Genomic DNA, 20864 nt, shown 5'->3' with positions numbered 1-20864 from the left:
AAAGCCCTAATGAGTGAAGCTAGGCAGATGGAAAACCCTAGTGAGTGAAGCTAGGTGAAAGTCCTGGTGAGTGAAGCCAGGCAAGGGAAAATCCAGATGGATCAAGGATGATCGGACATCTGGTGTTGGGAAGTCCAAGTAGGTCAAAGAATTGACTGGATACTTAGCACGAGGAAATACAGATAGATCAAAGGGATTGACCAGACATCTGGTGGAAGTCCAAGTAGGTCAAGGGAGTGACCAGACACTTGGCATGAATAGAAAAGTCCAAGTTGGTTAAAGGGATTGACCAGACACGTGGTGGGAAGTCCTAGCAGGTCAAAGGAGTGACCAGATGCTAGGCATGATGTACCAACAGGTCAAGGTTGACCGGATGTTGGTTTGGTAGGCTTGGAACTTGGTTTTGGGCAAAAACCGAGTGTTGGATCGATCAGTGGATCGATCCAGGAGCTGGATCGATCAGTGGATCGATCCAGGCCTTTCCCAGCGAACAGAAAGCCTCTGGATCGATCAGTGGATCGATCCAGATGTCCCAATCGATCAGTGAATCGATTGGGACGCGGCTGCTTCGCGCGATAAGCGCTAGATCGATCCATGGATCGATCCAGGCATTTTTCCCAGAGCACAGAGGCACTCTGGATCGATCCGTGGATCGATCCAAAGTCTCCCCGATCGATTGGGAACATTCGAATCGATCGGGATCCGACCGTTGGCGTCGATAAAGGCCGCAAGCACACGATTCCTTCGGCATCTCTTCGCAGATTCACTCCAGATCTCTCGCCAGCTCCTCCACAGCACTCACAAAGCTCAGATCGCCAGTTCTTGAAGGATCTTGGAAGTTCTCCAAATCAAGAGGCGGATCAAAGCCAAGAAGAGAAGCTAGGGTTAGGGTTTATACTCATTGTAAGCTTGTAAGCTTGTATTTCTTGTATCCTTTCCCTCTCTTCTTGTATTGAGTCTTGTAGGGCTTCTCCGCCCTTGGTAGTTACCATAAAGGAGAGTTTTCTTAGTGGAGGGTGTGTGTGTTGGTGTGGATCCTTGGATTAGTCACCTCTTGTGAGGTGGATACCAAGTAAACCAACCGTGTTAGCATTGTGTGATTATTTCTTTGTATTTCCGCTGCACATCTATGAAGAAACAAGCACCGCCGAGCACCGAGCGAACGCGACGAGCTATTCCCCCTCCTCTAGCTACTTTTCGGTTCCAACATACTTGAGCTTTTAAGACTGTTTAGGAAACCTGAATTAACTATAGAGACAAATGGGAAATGGCGTGAAGAAAATTTGGGGCATGCAGTCTGTTTAAAATTGTAGAAGTTGGAGAAAACATACTCATACCACTCATTATCAACTATTTCCAGATCAATATTAGTCTCACTCGGCCTAGATGTCTTGACTGAAGTTCTAGCAATAGAAGATTGCACTTTATGAATGAACTTCTGCAGTAATCCGGAAAGTTTTGGGTAAATATGAAGATCAATATCACATATGAACAAACTGCACTCCTGCTGTCTTGGAAAACCTCCTGCTTGAGCTTGAGTTTGCAACTCTAGGCAATGAGTCCCAGAACTTCCATTGGAGGACAGTTCTTGTATGCTAAGACCTGCAAACTGAGTACTCGCATTTATAGTGCCATACATTTCATTTCTTTTTGAGCACAATAATTACAATTTGATTCATTAAACAAGTGCAGGTAATCTATTTTCAACATATTGGCAAGGAATGAAAGATTCATAGCTTCCTGTAGAGAGTACCTAACGTCTACATCTCTAGAAGTAAGGGAGATAGTTGCACTATTTTCTGCATCTTCTTCAAGATCAAGATTACATTGCCAGCTGTCAAATTTGACAGACACAGAACATGGAAAGGGAAAGAAGTGGGAATTATGTGCACTGTCATTGATAACATATGGATCATCTTCAGCAAATATCTGAGGTCCAAGCACTGACCACAAGTCCTGCACTCTGAGAAGAGCATCGACTATTTCGACGGAGATATGCATAGCAAGTGTATGAACAATACAATCAACCTCAAAATTTTTTTAAAGGGGGGTTCATCTAAAAATATACACAATCCAAGGTGAAAAGAGGTGTAGAAATGTTCCATCACTGAAACTACCCTTGGTATCTTAGGCTGCAATAAGTTTATCTTCAAACCAGCTAACTGGATCTCAAAAGTATTATAGAAATCCTCAATTTGGAAATTGAATTGGCTCCCATGTTTAGGATCTGATTGATGTATATTTTCCCGGCAAAATCTACCATCCAATATTTGAGAAGCATGTGAATGAACCTTAGATTTCAAGGAAACAGCTTAGAATTCCAAAACCATATTGAGAAGTTTTAGATCTTCATTCTGCAATGGAAGATTAAGGATAATTTTGTCGAGAGTAACATCCCAATACAACTTCTTATGATTAGCAAAGTGGTACTCAAGTTTTCTCAGTAATCTAGCTTCAGAAATTTGAATCCAATAGAATGTATTCATTCAAAAATCAACTCTCTGAAATTGCAGGCCTTCTACAGTTTTAGAAATTTACAAATTTCTGAATTCCAACTCCTGAGCATTCCAAGGTCTTTGAATCAATAAAAGGTGGCTTCATGAAACAAAAGGAATATCACTTGATATTGAAAAACCAAAACTTAACTTGGACAGAAACAACCACCAAAATTTCAGAATCTGAGTTCTGACTTTTCCAAATCTTGATACTTTAATGAGAAGAAATTTACATTCAAAACTTGGCACATTAAAGACTTAAATTGGTACATTCTTTCTCAGCTCGATTTAATTAGTTCTGGACCTGAATGTAATTAGTTCCTGTTTCTTTCTCTGCGGTAAGTAAAGGTTGCAGAGGCTGGTTCATTCCTGCAATTTCAGTTCTACACTTAGCTTCTAAATTCAATTAAAGAACTCTGATTCCAGGAAAATCAAAGAGCAATTTTAGCAAATTACAGCCACCTCAATTCAGCATTTGTTATCATCTTCATTCTGTTTTCTCTTGAAGCTCAAAATATCTTCCACAGATTCTATTTACAAATAGAATTTTTTCCATTCCCATTTCTACTTCATCACTCTTCAACTCTCGAAATTCTTGTTCTTCTAGCATTCCAAGAAATGAGCACACATTTCCCATTTGTTTATGGCTCTACTGCACCTTTAAATGGTTCTTCACTGAATTTGAAATAAGCAATGCTTAATTGATACAACATTGATACTCTGCTGGATCCTGCTCACTGCATTTTGATTCATTTCAGATTTCCTTATTTGTTCTGCTTCATTTGACTTTTCACTTTCATTTCTGTTAAACTTTTGAATTAAAGCTTCACAAGGTTATCCTTATCCTTTCTCAGATTTGTAGTCACTCCTGTCCAGTATCTTGCTGTTTTCAGGTGGCAGCATCCAGTTTGCTTTAGCCTACTGGAGTCGAATTGATTCAGTTCTTAATTTCTACCACTAACATTACCACTTAAGCCTTTCCATTCCATGTCACAACAATTCTTCTCCAACTCACAATGGCTGGAAAAATCATTTCTGCATTCCCACCAGCCATGTTATTACAATTTCAGAATCAAAGTCCTGGAAATATTGATACTTAAACTGATGAGTGAAAATGTAATCAAATTACTTCCCCATAGAACAGTGCTTTCAGCTGCTTCCTTAATGGATTAACAAGTCAGAAATACCAAGTTGATACATCATTATCAGCCTCAACTACTGCTCACAGCAGTGTGCAAGTTTGCACTTCCTTTTATTCCTCATTTCAACTCCACTGGATAGCTCTTAACTCTTGCAATTCTGTACAATTCCTGTCTCTGAAATTCCCATCAGGTGTAGCACAAGGGATTCAAATGCATCAAGTTGATTTGAACAGTTTCTGCACTTGCAGCTCCTCAACCAATTCAGAATTTAATTTCTTTGCATTCCTCTCTGATTTGTAATTCAACATCCAGAAAGCATTAGTAGTCCCTTGCATTTTACATTTGATAGCAGCAGGAACAGATATAGCTTTCTGGATTCATTGCTGAATTTTCGTGTAATACTAAATTTCTTCTCTTCCTGCTCAAGTTTCAGAATTTAGAATTCTAGAACTTTTTGGCTTAAATCACGTAGAACTAAGCTTGCCAAAAGGTATCATTCAGCAATAAATTGATAAGAACTCGAATTCTAAATGCTGCTGTTCAAAATCAGCATGAGGAGTTGGCACACAGCATCAAGTTTAGTAACTTAACTTGAACAAACAGCACATCAGATTTTCAACAATATCAAATGTCAGCTCCCTGGATTTTTAAGAGCAGTACATACAAACCAAAAGTAGCCTCTAAACCAAGCCAAATGTGGAAACTTAAATAAGAACTCCAATTATTACACATTGTATCAAGTAACCATAATCAAGGTCCATGTTTGAGACTCCCACATCACTCTCAAAAATCACAATTCAATACTTATGAAACCATCCCTCTTCTTCAAAATTCTTGAGCATAAACTAATTTTCCCCCCATAATTAAAACTTTGTCCAACATCAAACAATCCAACTCATCAAGATAGTCAACCAAAACCCTCAATGAAATGGACCAAGCAAAGGTACTCAAAGGTTAAATTGCAAGAGAAGAAATGTTTAAAGAAAATTATGAAGAAAGGAATTGGAATTTAAGAGGGATCAAGAATGAAGACAATCCTTCATCTCCATGTATACATATGTTTTTGTGACTTTGAAAAGAAGCAAAGTCAATACTAAAAACTTAGCTCTCAATACTGCAGTTTGGGGTTTGGTTACTGAAATTGCATCTATGGGAAGTTCAAATTCGAGCTGGAACTAAAAACTTAGCTCTCAATACTGCAGTTTGGGGTTTGGTTACTGAAATTGCATCTATGGGAAGTTCAAATTCGAGCTGAATTGTTGTGCTATTGTATGATAATGTGGTTAAGTCTTGCTGAAGATCAAATGAGAAAGAGAATGGAAAAGAGAAAAAAGAAAAAAATATTTGTAAGGAATTCTGAATTTATAGTTGCAGAAATGAGCAGGAGCTGAGTTTAGAGCTGTGTTGAACTTTAATTCTGTTTGCTTCTTTAGCCATACAAAATGAGTTCATTTTCCCAGTTAACGAATGACTAAGAACAGCTGCAATAGGAATGCAATCCTCAAGCATATCAAGAAGGAGTGGTAGTCATCAGAATCCGAATTCTGAAAACCAGATTCATTCTGCTGCTGAGCTGAACTGTCAATGTCTGTCAATGCTGAATCTGAGTTCCAGAGCAACTATAGTTTAATTTGTCATATGTCAAATTTTTGTTGCAAGTTTCTGAACAGCAAGAGCTCAAGGAGAACTGATGTGTAGGTAAATGGATGCATGCAAATTCAATGGAGCTTATATACTGAAACTGTCCATTTGCTAGAACTGGAATCTGGAAAACCAGAATTCAGCTTCAAAACCTCTTGATCAAGGGAATTCTGATTTTCCAGAAGGAAAAGGAACAAGCACCAAAGAAATTCAAGTTCAAAATGAAATCTATTAAGTTATGAAATTAATGTATCAATCTCATTAGTTGTGCCAATCTCTTGCTGCAAGTTTCTGATTAGTTTCAGAAAATCAGTTTCACTTCTGTTAGTTTCTCCAAGCTCTGAATTCTGTTAATTGAATGAAGAGTGTTGCTTTACTGGAATGAGTACTCAGTTGCAGAGATTAACTCTATTTTAGAGACTTAGTACCTGATGGTGTAATTTCATAAGTTCTAGTTTATGAAACTCTATCCTAATAAATTGAAATCTGCTGTAGATTCTGAATCAGAGGCAATTTGTTTGCTTTAATCAGACACATTTGGGAGGTTCCACAGAAGTGGAAAGAATGAAACTTAGGTGAAGGTTTTGAATGGATTTTGCTGCTGAAAGTGAAGTGTCAGAAATTGCTGTATGCTGGCAGAAATCAGAAACAAAGCTGGAATTTTTTGAGTTACAATTTCTGAAATTTAGCAAACAGAATTTGAATTCTACAGTTGTGAACTTAAAGCTGGACATAAGCGTGTGCTAATTGTAGTGTCATCTGTTGTTAAAATTTTTTCTTTAAATGGAAACATAATTCCTGGAAAAGGGAAACTGTAGAAATGGAAAGAGAGCAGAATTTGCAGAGAGTGGCTATTGACATTGACTGAAGTTGAATGCTAGATGTAAGGGCAGAAATGAAGGCTAACAATGATGCTAAATATTCTGCATTTAAAGATCAGATACAAGGGATATATCAGGGATACAAGTGTGCCATTTTGTGAGTTGTTTGTGCCAAGTTTTCTTTTGCAACCCTTAGGGCAGTTAGAGATTAAGTGAGCAGAATTCTGAAATTCTGAAATGTAATTGTATTCAGTGCCAAATCTGATTCTTCAAATCTATTTTGTTTTCTAAACTAGATATGAGATTGATACCTGAAATTGTTGTGGAAAGAGTAGGCTGCTGTAGATGATCAATGAAGCTATTGTTTGGAAAGCATGTGGTTCTTTATTGTCCGAGACGGCCAAATTTTAAGTGTGGGGGAGGGAACTCTTTTCCATAAGGTAATTCAAGATTATTTTGGCTTCCAAGTGATGAAATTGAAGTGGAAAAAACAGTGAAAACAGTGAGAAAATTTTGAAAAAAATGGCACATCAAGAATGTATCAAAGGTGAAGATAGAGTATCAAGATTCTTTGTTGGTCATCAAATTGAAGGGAAGGTTAGCTTGATACTTTGAATTGGTTAAAACAAATGGTATTCATCTCTTTACACATCAAAAGGGTCAACTCATCAAGTATATTCCTCCAATACTCTCATCTTCTCATTTTCTTCATTGAATACTTTTCTTTTGCCATTTCATTCACTTTTATTGTTCTTCTTGCTTTCATCTCAATTTTTGATGATAAATTCTTTTGATTCATGTATGCTATGTTTATAGTGGTGGAGAATTAGAAAATAAGCAAGCTTATGGTAGTGAAATGTTGTGAGTTGCATTGAGTGAGCTCCACATATATGCAATTTTGAGTGTGAGAGTTAGAATAGGTAAATTCCTTGTGAGATGCAACTTGTTTAATTTTTCAATTGGATTGAAACTACCGTACCTACTGATTATTGTTTGGATTGTATTCATGATTGTTGTGATCTTTAATATGGTCTTAGTTAAATTCTTTTTACTATCTTTTAGGTATTGCTAGGGAATTTTCTATGGAGATGATTTTTAGTTTTCTTTACTTTCACGGGACGTTCAAGAGTAAGTGTGGGGGAATTTGATAACCATGATTTTACTATACTATTCTCATTCATATAATCATGGTTTGATGTAGTTTTCATATATAGAACCCATATTTACATTATATTTTTATAATTGTATCAATTTTGGACTAAATTGCAAATTATGTTATTATGGCTTAATTTGATGCTAATATTTGATCCTTATTTTGTAGGCATCAAAAGGGTCATGGACCCGATCAGATCAGGCTGCATTTGGGCTCAAATCAAGGGCTAATCAATTCGATCAAGCCTCGGAGCATTATAGGTCGTTCATCCAAGATTGAGCAGATTTGAGCCATCCGTTGAAGATCTGGCCGATCCAACTTAATGGGGAGCAGATCTGAGCTATTTATGAAGATTCAGAAGTTTTGATTCAGATCTGAGTTCATCCAGCCATTAATCCATCCGGATTAATCTGGACCGTTCATTGAAGACTGGGCGGATCTGGACCATCCAGTGATGATCTGATCGATCCGACCTACAGGAGAGTAGATCCAGACCCTAGATCAACATCAGTACCTTCAGATCATATTTTGGATGACTTTTCACCGTTGATTTAGCCCGGAATCATCTCAGCCGTCCGATCAGATCCAGATCTGATTTAAATCTGAGAAGCTACAGTGCAGAAGACGGACTCGGCGTTCGCGATTTCTCTACAGTAGCTCCTTCTTCTTCTTCCTCGCGGCGCCGCAGTTCCCATTCCAATTTCCCAATCCGGTGGCTTCTTCTTCTTCACCGACGACGACCACTGAGCTCCGGCGTTCATCTTCCGAGGGCAGAGAGCAATCGAGGAGGTTTCCAGATTGCGTTTTGTGGTCTGTTCCACCGCCGCGTACCTGATTGAAGGGAGGTCTCCCGATCGATGTTTTTCGCATCCACCAGAGCTTCAGGGAGGTTTCTCGGGAGCTACTGATTTCTTTCCGACCGTCATTCCACAGCGAGGTGAAGTAGATCTGCTCAATTTACTTAGCTTTGCAAATCATAGAACCTTTGCTCTGTTTCTTCGGATTGTGAGGTTACCAGCTGGATGTGAGTTGAAAGGAGGTTTCCTGGATCTGTGAACGTTCTCTGGTAATAGCTGGAAGCTCGGGAATTGTTTGTTGGGTGCTTGAAAGGAGGCTTCCGAGAGCACTTCTGTTTTGGAGGTTTCCTGGCAGATTGAAGAAGATTGCTACGGGATTTGGTTGAGGAATGTTTAGGGTTTTTGTTTTGTCTTTATTTTGTCTTTGATTTGTCTCAAACTAGCTCAGATCTTCAGATCTGATTTACTTCTTTTCCATTTCATTTTGTTTGAATTTCTTATGCAAAAATCCATTTCTGATTTTCATTTGCAACTCTGATTCTCTTAGGTTTCTGCAATTTCATCACATTTAGATACTAACTTAGTTTGTAATCTGACTCTTATTTAGTTAATTAATTGTAGCTAACTAATTAGGTTGCAATCTAGTGTTTGATTTAGTGTTAGTTTTAATTCATGGAATTAGCAAATCCCTTATTCTGTGCAAACTGAATTGCTGTGACTGAGATTAAGTGTGAATATGAATGGAACCTTGAGTTTTTAATTGTTTACCTCCAATATGTCTTGTTAAATGAGGGTGAGAGTTGAAGACTTGTTATTTAAGCTTGATTGTTTAGGTTAATTGATTGTGAATTAGATGGAGTCCGATTTCTACAAGTGTGTTTGAGTTTTGGAGTTTACTTGTTACTGTAATTGTTAATTAAAAGAATTGATTCCATAATGCTTGATTGAGGAAAAAGCCTAATGAACTTTGTTGATATGAGAAATCGATTTGAATTAATTCTAGAATTAACGCACACTAACTAGTTAACCTTGGAAAAATACGACTCGGGACTCGTTACTACAATACTTGTTTTAATTTTAATTGAGTTCCAATCTTTATTAATTTGGGGTGCCTTGTGACATGCAAAAAGGCCGACACCAAATTTGATAATGCCTAAAATCTATATTAAATGTCACAAATAGGCTTATCAAATTATTTAAATGTATTTTTCCACTGAACCCCTTAATTTCACAATAACGTTGTAGTAACGAGCCCAGGATCGATCCGAGGAACCAACGGTAGAATGTAATTTAGAATTGTCTTTTATTTCTGTTTTTGGGATTTTCGATATAAAAATAGAGTTGGGGGGATTTAAAAGCTTTAAATCTAAATATAACAGAGGAAAACACAGCAATTAAGAAATTAATCTAAAGCAAGAGTGAAACCTAACTATGTACCAATGATCAAACCTCAACGTATTGTCACTCTACGTTGTGATTAAACCATCGACACACACTTAAACTAAAGATAAAATAGCAAAACACAATTAAATCTGATCTAAACAGAAATGAAACCCTAACTTAGAATTTAAACACTAAACAAGTAACCAAGCAACAAATTAAAATTAAACTAGGCTTCAACAAAGAAAGAAATGCTAACTACTTGCATAAAAAGATAACAAAACATAAAAGTAATCTGTGCTAAGCTATAAAAACAATAACAAAATGGATTAAAATGTAAACCAATCCAACTCACAACCAATTCCACAAGTTTCACACTCTTGCCGTCACACAAGAGGCCGAAATTGAAACCACCCAATTTCGGACCTCAGTGGAGAATCTCAGCTGCGTCTCAGCTCAAGGAAGGTTTGAAAACGCCGACGGACCACCCCCGACGAGCTGAAACAACCCTAAACCCAAGAAAATGCCGAAAATCTGGAAATCTGCCTCTGGATCTGATGGAAGGCTGTGGAACGCGGATGAACGTCGAGTGAAGCTCAGGAACACCGGAAGACCACCTCCGAATGTTGCTGATGGGAATCGGAGCTTGGATTTGGAGGACCACCGCCAAATCGAGCTGGAAAAGGAAGATGCCGCGAGCCAAATTCCACCAGAGAGAACACTCTCCGATGGCTCCAGATGATCGGGATGTCGCCGCCGAGAAGCTCACCACCAAGATAGAAGCTCGGGAGATTGATTGGAGAAGAGAAAGGGGCCGAAATCCGGAGAAAACCGCGCCGGGACGAAGCTACTGTGCGTGGAATCGACGAAGAAGAAAGGGAACTGTAGCTTCTGTTTTAAATCTGATCCAGATTTGAACGGACGGCTAGGAGCAATTTGGAGCTAAATCAACAGTGAAAACTTGCCCAAAATCCGATCCGAAGGTACTGATCTTGATCTAGAGTCTGGATCTACCCTCCCTTAGGTTGGATCGATCAGATCATGACTGGATGGCCCAGATCTGCCGATCTTCAATGAACGGCCCAGATTAATTCGGCTGGATCAATGGCTGCATGAACTCAGATCTGAATCAAAACTTCTGGATCTTCATCAATGGCTTAGATCTGCTCCCCATTAGGTTGGATCGGCCAGATCTTCAACGGATGGTCCAGATCTGTCCTATTCTTGATGAACGGCCCATAATGCTCCAAAGCTTGATCTTCTTGTTTGAACTCCGATTCGAGCCCAATTTCGGTCCAAATAGATCCAAATTCAAGATCCTTTGATGCCTACAAAATAAGAATCAAATATTAGCATCAAATAATATAAAAATAAAGTAATTTGCAATTAAGTCCAAAAATACACATAATGCACAAAATGTAATGTGACCATGATTTAAACCTATAAAATTAACATCAAACAATGCATATATGAATCAAAATAATGCAGTAAAATCATGGTTATCACCGATCGGCCTTCCTCCTCGCCCTGGGCAGATGTTGTGACATTGACCGCGGCCTCGTCAGTGGAGACGTGGGCGGCCGATGCCTCGGGAGCAATTTGAGTTCCCTCGCTCCCTTCAGTTGCAGAGCCGGTCAACACCAAACCCCGCTCGGCTACCTCTTTGTCCTTCACAGCCTCAATAATTGTGGCTTTGAGGTTGAGCTTTTCGGTTGCCTTAGCACGCCACATAACTTCAGCTGCAGAAACAAAGAATAAATCAGTTAGCACAAAAGAAAAAGGGGGATAAGAATCGCTTACTCATGCTGCAAGGCAGATCGGCTTGGATGGGAGACAAGCCAAATATGTACATTACTCCAGGAAGGAGCAACTTGTCGATATCGTAACGTTGGCCGACCAGCTGGTTGGTCGCATGAAGATACGCCGGATGGCTCTTGAATTTGCCAAGACCCGGTTGATTCGGCACCGTCGTCTGCCACTTCGTTCGGAAGGTCGGCCGCTCGGGGAGACGCATAAAAAAGAAATGCTCCTTCCAGTGCTTATTGGAGCTCGACATGTTGGTAAATAGAACGAAACCTGACCTAGATTGAAATATGAAGGTCCCCCACTCGGATTGTTTTGGGTAGAAGAAATAGTGGAAGATTTGGGGCTCCAAGGGGATATCGTTCAATTTGAAAAGGACTATCACCCCGCTCAGCAACCTAATCGAATTCGGGACTAATTGGCCGAGCGGGAGGCGAAAGTGGTTGCATATTTTGATGATGAACGGATGTGGAGGAAAGCGTAGCCCGACCAAAAATTGATCACGGAAAAAGCAAATGGTGCCGGGCGGCGGATCATTGGGCCGATCGGAAGGAGTGGCTACAACTATCTCGTGGTCGGTCGGAATTTCATACATCCGAGTGAGACGCAATGCGTCTTCTTCATCGAATCGGCTCTCCATAGTCGTATACCAGAGACTAGGAGCGCCGACTGTAGGCGTAGAAGTACTCGCCATGGTCGAAACAGAATATTGACAGAAAAACTAAAAGAAAATGCCGACAGAATGTAAAAGAAAGCGATACAAGAGGCGGGGAGCCGAAAAGGAAGGCTTACGGGTACGAGAGAGATCGAGGAAAGGAGGAAGATGGCGAGCGCACCAAACAGACGGGGAATAAGGATCGTCGGAGCAGAAAGAGCAGCGTGGAGAAGAAGGTCGATGAAACAAGAAGGCGGCGGAGAGAAGTGGCCGCGAAACTTATAACGTTAACGTCGAACGGCCGTGTCCGTCCGATGCAGGTCACGAAGAACGAGGTCATCATCCAGCCGTTCATTTCAAACGGCGGCTGTCCCATCTGAGGTGACGCCACCGCCATACGCTGACAAGCGCATTATCGCCACGTGTCGGCAGGATACTGGTCGCATTTAATGAGCGCCCCTTACCGTGCGCAACACACGTGATGGGCAGTAGGGGAGAGAATTGGGCATGGATTCCAAGAGAATACAAGGCACGAACAAGATACCGCCGAACGGATGAGCATCCCTAAGCCTGGCCGAGCGGATTAATGTAGCGGTCGGTACTCAGTCAGATCGGCAGTCCAGTCAGTCGGACTTCGCCTCCCTCGACTAGATTTGAGGGGGAGGCAAGTGATCCGGCAGATAGAACAGGGGACCCCCGTTTTGAGGGGTCGACGCCACGTGGAAGTCAAAAGGCTAGGTGAACTGGGCGGCTGACCGGAGAGGGATGGGCCGACCTCCCGGCCGGACGGATAGGAGTCGAGAGCCGACGCTCAATGGAACAGTAACGAGGGGCCGAGCGGAAGTCATGCTTGGCCGAAGATATAAGGTAACATAGTGCTAACAGTCCTTACATAGCACCCTACCGAAATTCTCCCCAGCATATCGATGCAAGTGGTAGTCCGGACGTGATGGGGGTGCCGTCCGGCCGGCGCGTGAGATGAGGGCCGTCCGGACGGAACTCCCCGTCCAGCCGGACGGACGGACGTCCCGGCCTGTTGTGGGTATAGAAGGACAAGAACATCTTCTGACAGCTGTCAAGTCTTATGGCTAGGCCATACTTCAAGTCTGACAACGAGGTGGTCTGTTGTCCCATCGAAGACGTGCTTGGACTGTAGCAGTATGGCGTCAGGTAAGCTTTCTGACAGACACATACCGAGGTATGGGCTGCGGACACGTATGCGCCTCGGTGGACGTGCAGGAGCTCTCTCACCATTCTATATAAAGAGCCTCATACTTTGTCGGAGGTACGCGTTCAACACCTTTGGGAGCCACTTTTTTCACTACTTGCTTGCCTGACTTGAGCGTCGGAGGGTCGCTGCCGGGAACCCCTTCCCGGCCCGACTTCTGTGCAGGTTCGCCGGAGATTCATGCAATCAGTCGAAGATCCACGTTATCGACCCGGGGAGCGCCACGTGCCCAGCGTCCGTTGATTCAGCTTTCGGACAGGATCATGAAAGAAGATCGCTAGAAGTGGGCCTTTGGAGTAGTCACATCAAGAAATCATATACCAAATAAAATCAAGGTGTTATGCATGTGGTGTCAAAGTTGATTAAAGTTTCTGCTACACTTTCAATGATGAGCACAAAGTGAAGATGCGAAACGATTAGAGGTATTCACCCCTCCCCCTTCTAGTTCACACATGTCCTAACAAATGAAAGAAAAAAAATTCTAATATATAGACTACAATTTATATCTTGTAAAGAAAGGAAAGAAATTCTAAAAAAAAAGAAAATTATTAATAGGCTCACAATCATAAAATTCCTAAACAGACTCAAAAAATTTAAAAAAAAAATGAAAGATAGAAATTATTAAAAATACCAAAAATATTTAAAATACCTTAAATATCAAAAAGTGAAAATTATCAAAAATTAATAATAATAATCTTTGGATCGTACTATATCAATTTTTTATATATACTAGTCACCACGCATATACTTGCATGTGTAATATAATGCATGAATATGTATAAATTAGTAACTCAGACCCAACATGTGTAATATAATGCATGAAGATATGTAAATTAGTACCCCATACCCATAAATTGGACTTGGTAAAGGTGTGATAGGCCCATCTGTAGTAATACAACACAAGGGCGATGCTTGAGAACCCCAGGAACAAGTTACTATAGCAGACTCTCCTTCATAAAAAAAAATTAATTTAATATCACACATGATGTTAGCTAAAAAGTCGAGAAAAATATGCGTTCTAACGTCGTTGGTCCAAGGTGTTTATAGAAGTTTCTTCGCTCACATTATTATCAATCTTAAAATGTGAGTCTAGAGAGAATCATGACAGTGCATATTTTTTATATAAAATAATTAAATAAAATTACTAGTAAGTCTTAAAATTATTTTCAAAAAAAAAAGATTTTAACATAATTTAATTTTAAGTTTCATCAAAATTAATTATTAAGAGTCTAGATTTTTAATAAAATAATAAAATATCTAATATTTTGAGAGGAATAATCTAACATCAACATATCTATCAGGGAATGTAAATATGCCCCAGAGTTAATGACAAAATTATTCATTGACCAAACATTAAAATTATCCTTTTGATTTTGTATTTTCTTATATAAGTCATATTAGATTAATCTAACTAATAGACATAAAATTATTGCCCTCTTTGAAGCATAAAAAAAAAATCTAAAGTGCATAGTAATTAATTAATTATTTATTTTATTCTTTACTTTGATCTCCTTTAATTCCCCTGGTTTATTTGATTTTCAATTAATCAATTAAAATAACTAGAGGAGAAACCGGAATACATTATTCGATCTCCTCGTCATAATGAAAATATATAAAATAAATAGATAATACAAAAAAAAAATCCGGAATTTGGCCGGATCGTAGCAAACTGCATGCTTCGTGCATTTTTTTTTTTCTTTTGGTTTTATATATTCGATTTGGTCGTGAAATTACTATTCGAATATAATGCATATTCATAGCCCCATATAATTCCATTGTGAGCTTCCGTTATATCGTATTATACTATTGTTTAATACCAACTATATATATTATCCCAAAAGTCAGGAAAGCTAATATTATTAAATATGGAATAGGATAGAAACTCATTGTTAGATCTAGCTAGAGTTTTTTTTTTTTGTTTTTTTAATAATATAAATACTTAATTCTTTGAATCGATTAAATCAATTAATTTTAGAGATGACTATTAATCAATCCCACCAAAATTTCCACAAGTTTCCATTCAATGAGATAGATGAGATGAGCGGTCATCTTCCCATTAAAATGATATATTAAAGGTTAGCTTCCACTTTTTAGATCAAAGGAATCTTCCAGCGTGATACACGTTATTAATATTTAATAAATCTCATAGCCCAGGTTGTTTTGGGGTCTAGAATAAGGAAAACCACAGATCAAAGTGTATCAATCTAAATTAATCGAGTTAAATGATCTAGAATTAACCACATTATAAAAATAGTTTGAAAAGAAAGATACATGGCACACAAGGACCTTCCATACACGGTGGTTTTTGGTTTTATAGAATAATGAAAACCACGAAGTTATCGAGCTCAATTAATCGCATTAAATAACTATAATTAACCACCTCATGCAAATAGTTTGAAAGGGCAGATACGTGACACACCACGGACCCCCACCGTTTGATTTTTATTTTGTATTTTTATTATTTATAAGTAGGGCGATAAATAAATCGAGCCGAATCGAACTTTGGGATGTTCAAGTTTATTTGATAAAATTACCAAACCGAGTCGAGTCGATCTTAAAATGAACCAAGCTTTTGAAATGAGTGTTAAAGCTTGGTTTGATTTATTTTTTATGAGCTTGAACTTGTTTGAAACTTGGCTTGAGCTTAATTCGTTTTGATGTTATCAAGCTCTCAATTCAAGCTTGGCTTGAGCTTGGTTCGAGTTTGGTTCGTTTAGATGTTATCAATCCCTCAATTCAAATTTGTTTGATTGGTTGAAACTTTTAATTGTTTGATTGGTTATTAAGATTGATAATTTAAATTTATTTTTTTATTTATTTAGCATATTGAAAAAAGTTTTATTAATAAATATCGTTCGTGAACATTGTTCATGAACGTTGTTCAAGAACATTGTTGACGAACATTAACAAACTGAACACATATATGTTCAAGCTTGTTTGTTTAGCTTAACGAGTTGTTCAAGTTTATTTGTTTAATTAATCTTATGTATATTAAACAAACATAAATAAATTCTTATTAAGTCGGAATACCAAACTTGTGATTCATTTACCAGTTACCACCCTATTTATAAGATATCTAAAAGTGATGTTTTTAGTATATTATGATTTAAACGAGCTGAATTTAAATTAGTATATATAAATAGTATTTTTAAAACTGGAATAACTTGTTGTTGCTTTCGTTTATAAATTAAAAATGATCTCGCTTTCATTTTATTCCATGAGAAAGAAAACAGAAGGTGATGTGTTTTGTGTTCGAAAATTAAATGCAAAATGGTTTAATTAAATGATGGAATGCGTTGCCATCGAAAGTCCGCCGTTCCTTTTGCAGCGTCATAATACTTACTCGGAGACGTGATCTGAAACTGAGGTAAATAATGATGTCCAGTACAGGTCTTTTACATAGGGTTAGATGATCAATTAGACATTACATACACATTGGAATTGAGATTACATACAGGTCTCCGGTATATGCTGATCCCAGCAATACATGTAAGCGGACCAGAAGACTCGACCTCTTCCAATACAAGTCTTTTACATATGGTCGTATGATCAACAAGACATTACATACACATTAGAATTGATTGACACAGTAATAAGATACATATATAAATATCAATTAGTCCCCTCGGATAGGTCTAGTGGCTAGCGCATGAGGTGTTGCTATCATGAGATCTGAGGTTCGAATCTCGACAAAGCCGAGGTAAATACCTTCTTTATATGCTAGTCACTATTCCAAAGACTAATAGCCGTCCGTGATTTACCTCCAGCATATTCGTCTTTTGCCACTATATATAAATATCAATTATGACAATTCGTTTGAGGAGCCAAATCTGTCATGACTCTAATGCTCTTTTTATCTAAAGGAGTGGACGATGGATTTCCATGGTTATTTAATTTGATTGAGAAAGATGAATACATGTGATGTGATTTTTTAACTGAAAAAGGACAAATAAGTCATTTTCTGAGTATATAACTTAATTTTGTGAGTTCAAGAGGGTATATATATCATTTTTGTAGTATATAGTGTAATTTTAAAAATAAAAAGAGGTACATATGTCATTTTTTTTATACTATTTTTTGTCCGATTTTGAGATAATCTATTTTATCTTAAACTATTCCCTGATAAATTACATATCTATTCCTTTTTAAAATTTTAACGAAGTAAACAATTATTTTTTTATAATTTTACTTTCCATTCCCCTGATAAGTATAGCTGTTTCATAGTCCACTGATCACCATTTAAAGCTGCGTTTGTTAATTGCTTTTCCTCTCAATCACGTTGGCGATGGGGAGCGGAGGGAAGCTGGAGGGAAAGGTGGTGATGGTCACCGGTGCCTCGTCGGGCATTGGCCGCGAACTCTGTCTCAGTCTTGCCAGAGCCGGCTGTCTTGTCGTCGCCGCCGCACGGCGGGCCGACTGCCTCAAGACCCTCTGTGAGGAGATCACCGCGTCCAGACAGGGAAACCCTACTGCCGCCGCGGCAGTAGTGCTGGACGTTAGCTCCGAGGAGGCGGTCGTCGCGGCCGCTGTGCGGAGGGCGTGGGACGCATTCGGGCGGATCGATGGGTTGGTCAATAACGCCGGAATTCGAGGTATATACTTTAACCGACGGCGGGAAGGCCTTTCTTTTTTATGCTTTTCAAAATATAAAAAATTGTCGAGAATATTCTGCTAAATTTATCTTTAACTGCTCTTTAAATCTATCAAAATTCATCATCCATCTAATAATGTTTTTTTTTGTAGTGCTTTCTTATTTTTATCTTTCTTCTATAATAGTTTTTCTTTTTTTTTTCCTACGGCAAGGAAGTATAGATGAATATTTATAGATAATATTTGGGGGGAGAGGAAATTCCTAATTTTACCACTCCACTTCGATCTACTAATCATGCATGTGATTGATTCAATACTTTATCACGGCATAAGAACATATATTAAAAAGCACGATAAGTACTATCTCACAGATACAATATATTTCTAAGGATTATCAAATAATGTGTAACAATTAGAGCTCCATATATAAGCTTAATTCAAAGTATCATAATGTATCAAAATTTGATTTTAACAGGCTCTAAACAATGAGAATAAATTATAGTAAGCATGTTGCAATATTGTTTGAAATGACACAAAATCATTTAAATTCCACGAAAACATGTAAATGATAAAAAATAACACATAAAAATTAAAAACAAAATTGGTAATTTTGCTATTCTAGTCAATTATACGTACGTACATAATTTTAATTAACTGCATGTCTCATGCAATCGATGAGACTACTAAATTTTTGTGGTACGTATAAATTTAAAAATAAATAAATTTCTCACGCAACCATTTTAATTGACTGATTTTGTGGATGTGGTCTCCAATTGTTAAAAAAAATTATAATAAATAAAGATGGACTGCTCTTCAAGCTTGCTCATATAAGTAAAACTGATTACGTGTTTATGAATGAATTCTCCAATATTTAATTTTGTCGTTGTTGAAGTAATTAAAACATCTAACTCTCTCTCTCTCTTCTTAATTAAATTAAATGCTCTGTTTGTTGGTGATGATCTTTCTGATCAGGAGGTGTGCATGCATCGGTCGATTGGCCAAAGGAAGAATGGGACGAAGTCATCAGAACCAATCTGACCGGTACATGGTTAGTTTCTAAACACGTGTGCAGGCTGATGCGCGACGCCAAGGTGAAAGGATCCGTCATCAACGTTTCATCCATCAACGGTCTACTAATTGGCTCTCGTGTTCCAGGAGCGACCGCTTATGATGCTTCCAAAACAGCTGTTCATGCACTCACTCAGGTAACTAGCTATATAATTAACTTGCCATGAATTAACATACATACATACATATATGTTAATTCATGGCAAGTTAATTACTGCATGTATAGTATTACATGTGTTAATTATTAATTAATGACCTTAAACAGACGATGGCATTGGATATGGGCGGTTACAATATTCGGGTGAACGCGATCGCGCCTGGACTGTTCGAATCGGAGATGACAGCTTCCCTAGTGTCGAAGCCATGGCTGAGTGGAGTGGCAGAGAAAATAGTCCCGTTGAGAACGTTCGGCATGAACATGACAGATCCAGCAATAACGATGCTCGTCCAGTACCTTCTTCAGGATTCGTCGGACTACATCACGGGCAATGTTTTCATCATCGATGGGGGTACCACTCTCCCAGGAGTCCCCATCTTCTCCTCGCTCTGATCGATTATACACACACACTACTCCAGACTTTCTTCTCCTAAATTCTTGGAATAATTCTCGATCGCTATATAGCTACTACGTACATCATAATCTCCAATATTATAATATAATGGTGCATGCGTGACGACACGATGCATGGGTCGGTTTCAATAAGCTAGCACACTTGTATGCCAAACTGGATCTGGACTTCTGTATTCAGCAGCATATATAGTGCCATATCTTTGTTGCTGATTCTTAATTTGTGCCGTCACTGCTGCAGTTTCGTCGTTGATCGTGAGCGTTCGCCTTCTTTCTACTTCCAACCTTCATAATAATTTAATTGGGCATGCACCATTGATTATTCCGAAGTTAATTTTAAACCTTTTATCAATTAGTCAATGAATTTGAATTGGGATGTTTAGGTGGATATATGGCTAAATTAATTGCTATATATTCAATTAATTAGACGTGCTAGTGACTTTTAAGTGGCGATAATGATTTTAGATATAACCAAAGTTATATTGTAATATATATATATATATAGAGAGAGAGAGAGAGAGAGCGCGCCATCAAAGTTGGGATCGAAATCAAGATGATGTGACAGTCCAACTCAAAGTGAGGTGACGGGCAAAGTTGTTGGGCATTTCGGCGAGCTAGGGAGGTGATTAGTTCCAATCGTTTCTTTGATGATAAATTGTAGTGGAAAATACTCGAAGCAATGCTAACATCCGAATTTATTTGGTATTTACCTCATCGAGGTGACTAATCCAAATATTCACACAGAGTACACTCTCCACTATGAAAATACTCCTTGAAAACACTTTGAAGATAGAGAAACCTCATACAAACATACATATAAGAAATACAATGTAAATGAAAACCTTGTTTGCTTTCTTATAGCTTGTAAACGTCTCTTGTTGGTTGAAAAGTGCAACAACACTTGTCTTCCAAAGCTCAAGGATCAACGGTGAAAAGTGGAGAAGAAGAGTTGCGCTTGAATCTCTGTCGTCGCTTTTATATCCCACGGATTATGACTCCCAATCGATTGACCTTATCCCCAATCGATTGTCACCACTACAAGAATTTTTGCATTCCACAACACCCAATAGACAACGCTTTTTAATAAAAACGTTGTCGTTCTTTGTTTTACAACGCTTTTAGTGAAAAGCGTTGTCTATGGTATTTACTTTTTACTAAAGACAACGGTTTTTAATGAAGTGTTGTCTTTAGTGTTGTTGTTTATGGTCAAAGACAACATTTTTTTAAAAAACGTTTTTTAAAGTGTTGTGTATGTTTCCCCTAAACTCACTTAAAATAAATTCGCAGCCCTCGCTTTGCTAAACTCTAAACCCTCAACGCGCGCGCGCCTTCTCCTCACCACTCCTCTCCACGAGTTCTCCTCTCCACTCCTCTCCACGAGTGCCTTCTCCTCTCCTTCTCCTCTCCACGAGCGCCTTCTCCTCTCCACTCCACGAGCGCCTTCTCCTCTCCACTCCTCTCCACGAGCGCCTTCCGTACCAGATCTTTTCTTTTTTATCTTCTTTTCCTCCAACTTCTGGTGC

General features: G+C 38.5%; 1 protein-coding gene across 1 annotated transcript; it reads left to right on the top strand.

Moving 5' to 3' along the window:
• The first annotated feature begins 17348 nt into the window (after positions 1–17348).
• LOC121990423 (3-oxoacyl-[acyl-carrier-protein] reductase FabG-like) lies at positions 17349–19588 on the top strand. The gene is made up of 3 exons (XM_042544558.1): positions 17349–17707; positions 18678–18910; positions 19039–19588. The coding sequence occupies exons 1-3, from the start codon at positions 17401–17403 to the stop codon at positions 19321–19323; spliced, it is 825 nt and encodes a 274-aa protein (XP_042400492.1). The 5' UTR covers positions 17349–17400; the 3' UTR covers positions 19324–19588.
• Positions 19589–20864: the final 1276 nt, after the last annotated feature.

Source organism: Zingiber officinale, chromosome 6B (genome assembly GCF_018446385.1).
Source record: "Zingiber officinale cultivar Zhangliang chromosome 6B, Zo_v1.1, whole genome shotgun sequence".
Lineage (NCBI taxonomy): Eukaryota > Viridiplantae > Streptophyta > Magnoliopsida > Zingiberales > Zingiberaceae > Zingiber > Zingiber officinale.
This window is presented reverse-complemented; position numbering and strand designations above follow the sequence as displayed.

Bases quoted from the DNA above. Each gene is read 5' to 3' on its own strand.
- LOC121990423 (XM_042544558.1), top strand. From the start codon at position 17,401: ATGGGGAGCGGAGGGAAGCTGGAGGGAAAGGTGGTGATGGTCACCGGT. The intron at 17,708-18,677 runs GTATATACTTTA...CTTTCTGATCAG, and splicing joins CAATAACGCCGGAATTCGAG to GAGGTGTGCATGCATCGGTC. The intron at 18,911-19,038 runs GTAACTAGCTAT...GACCTTAAACAG, and splicing joins CTGTTCATGCACTCACTCAG to ACGATGGCATTGGATATGGG.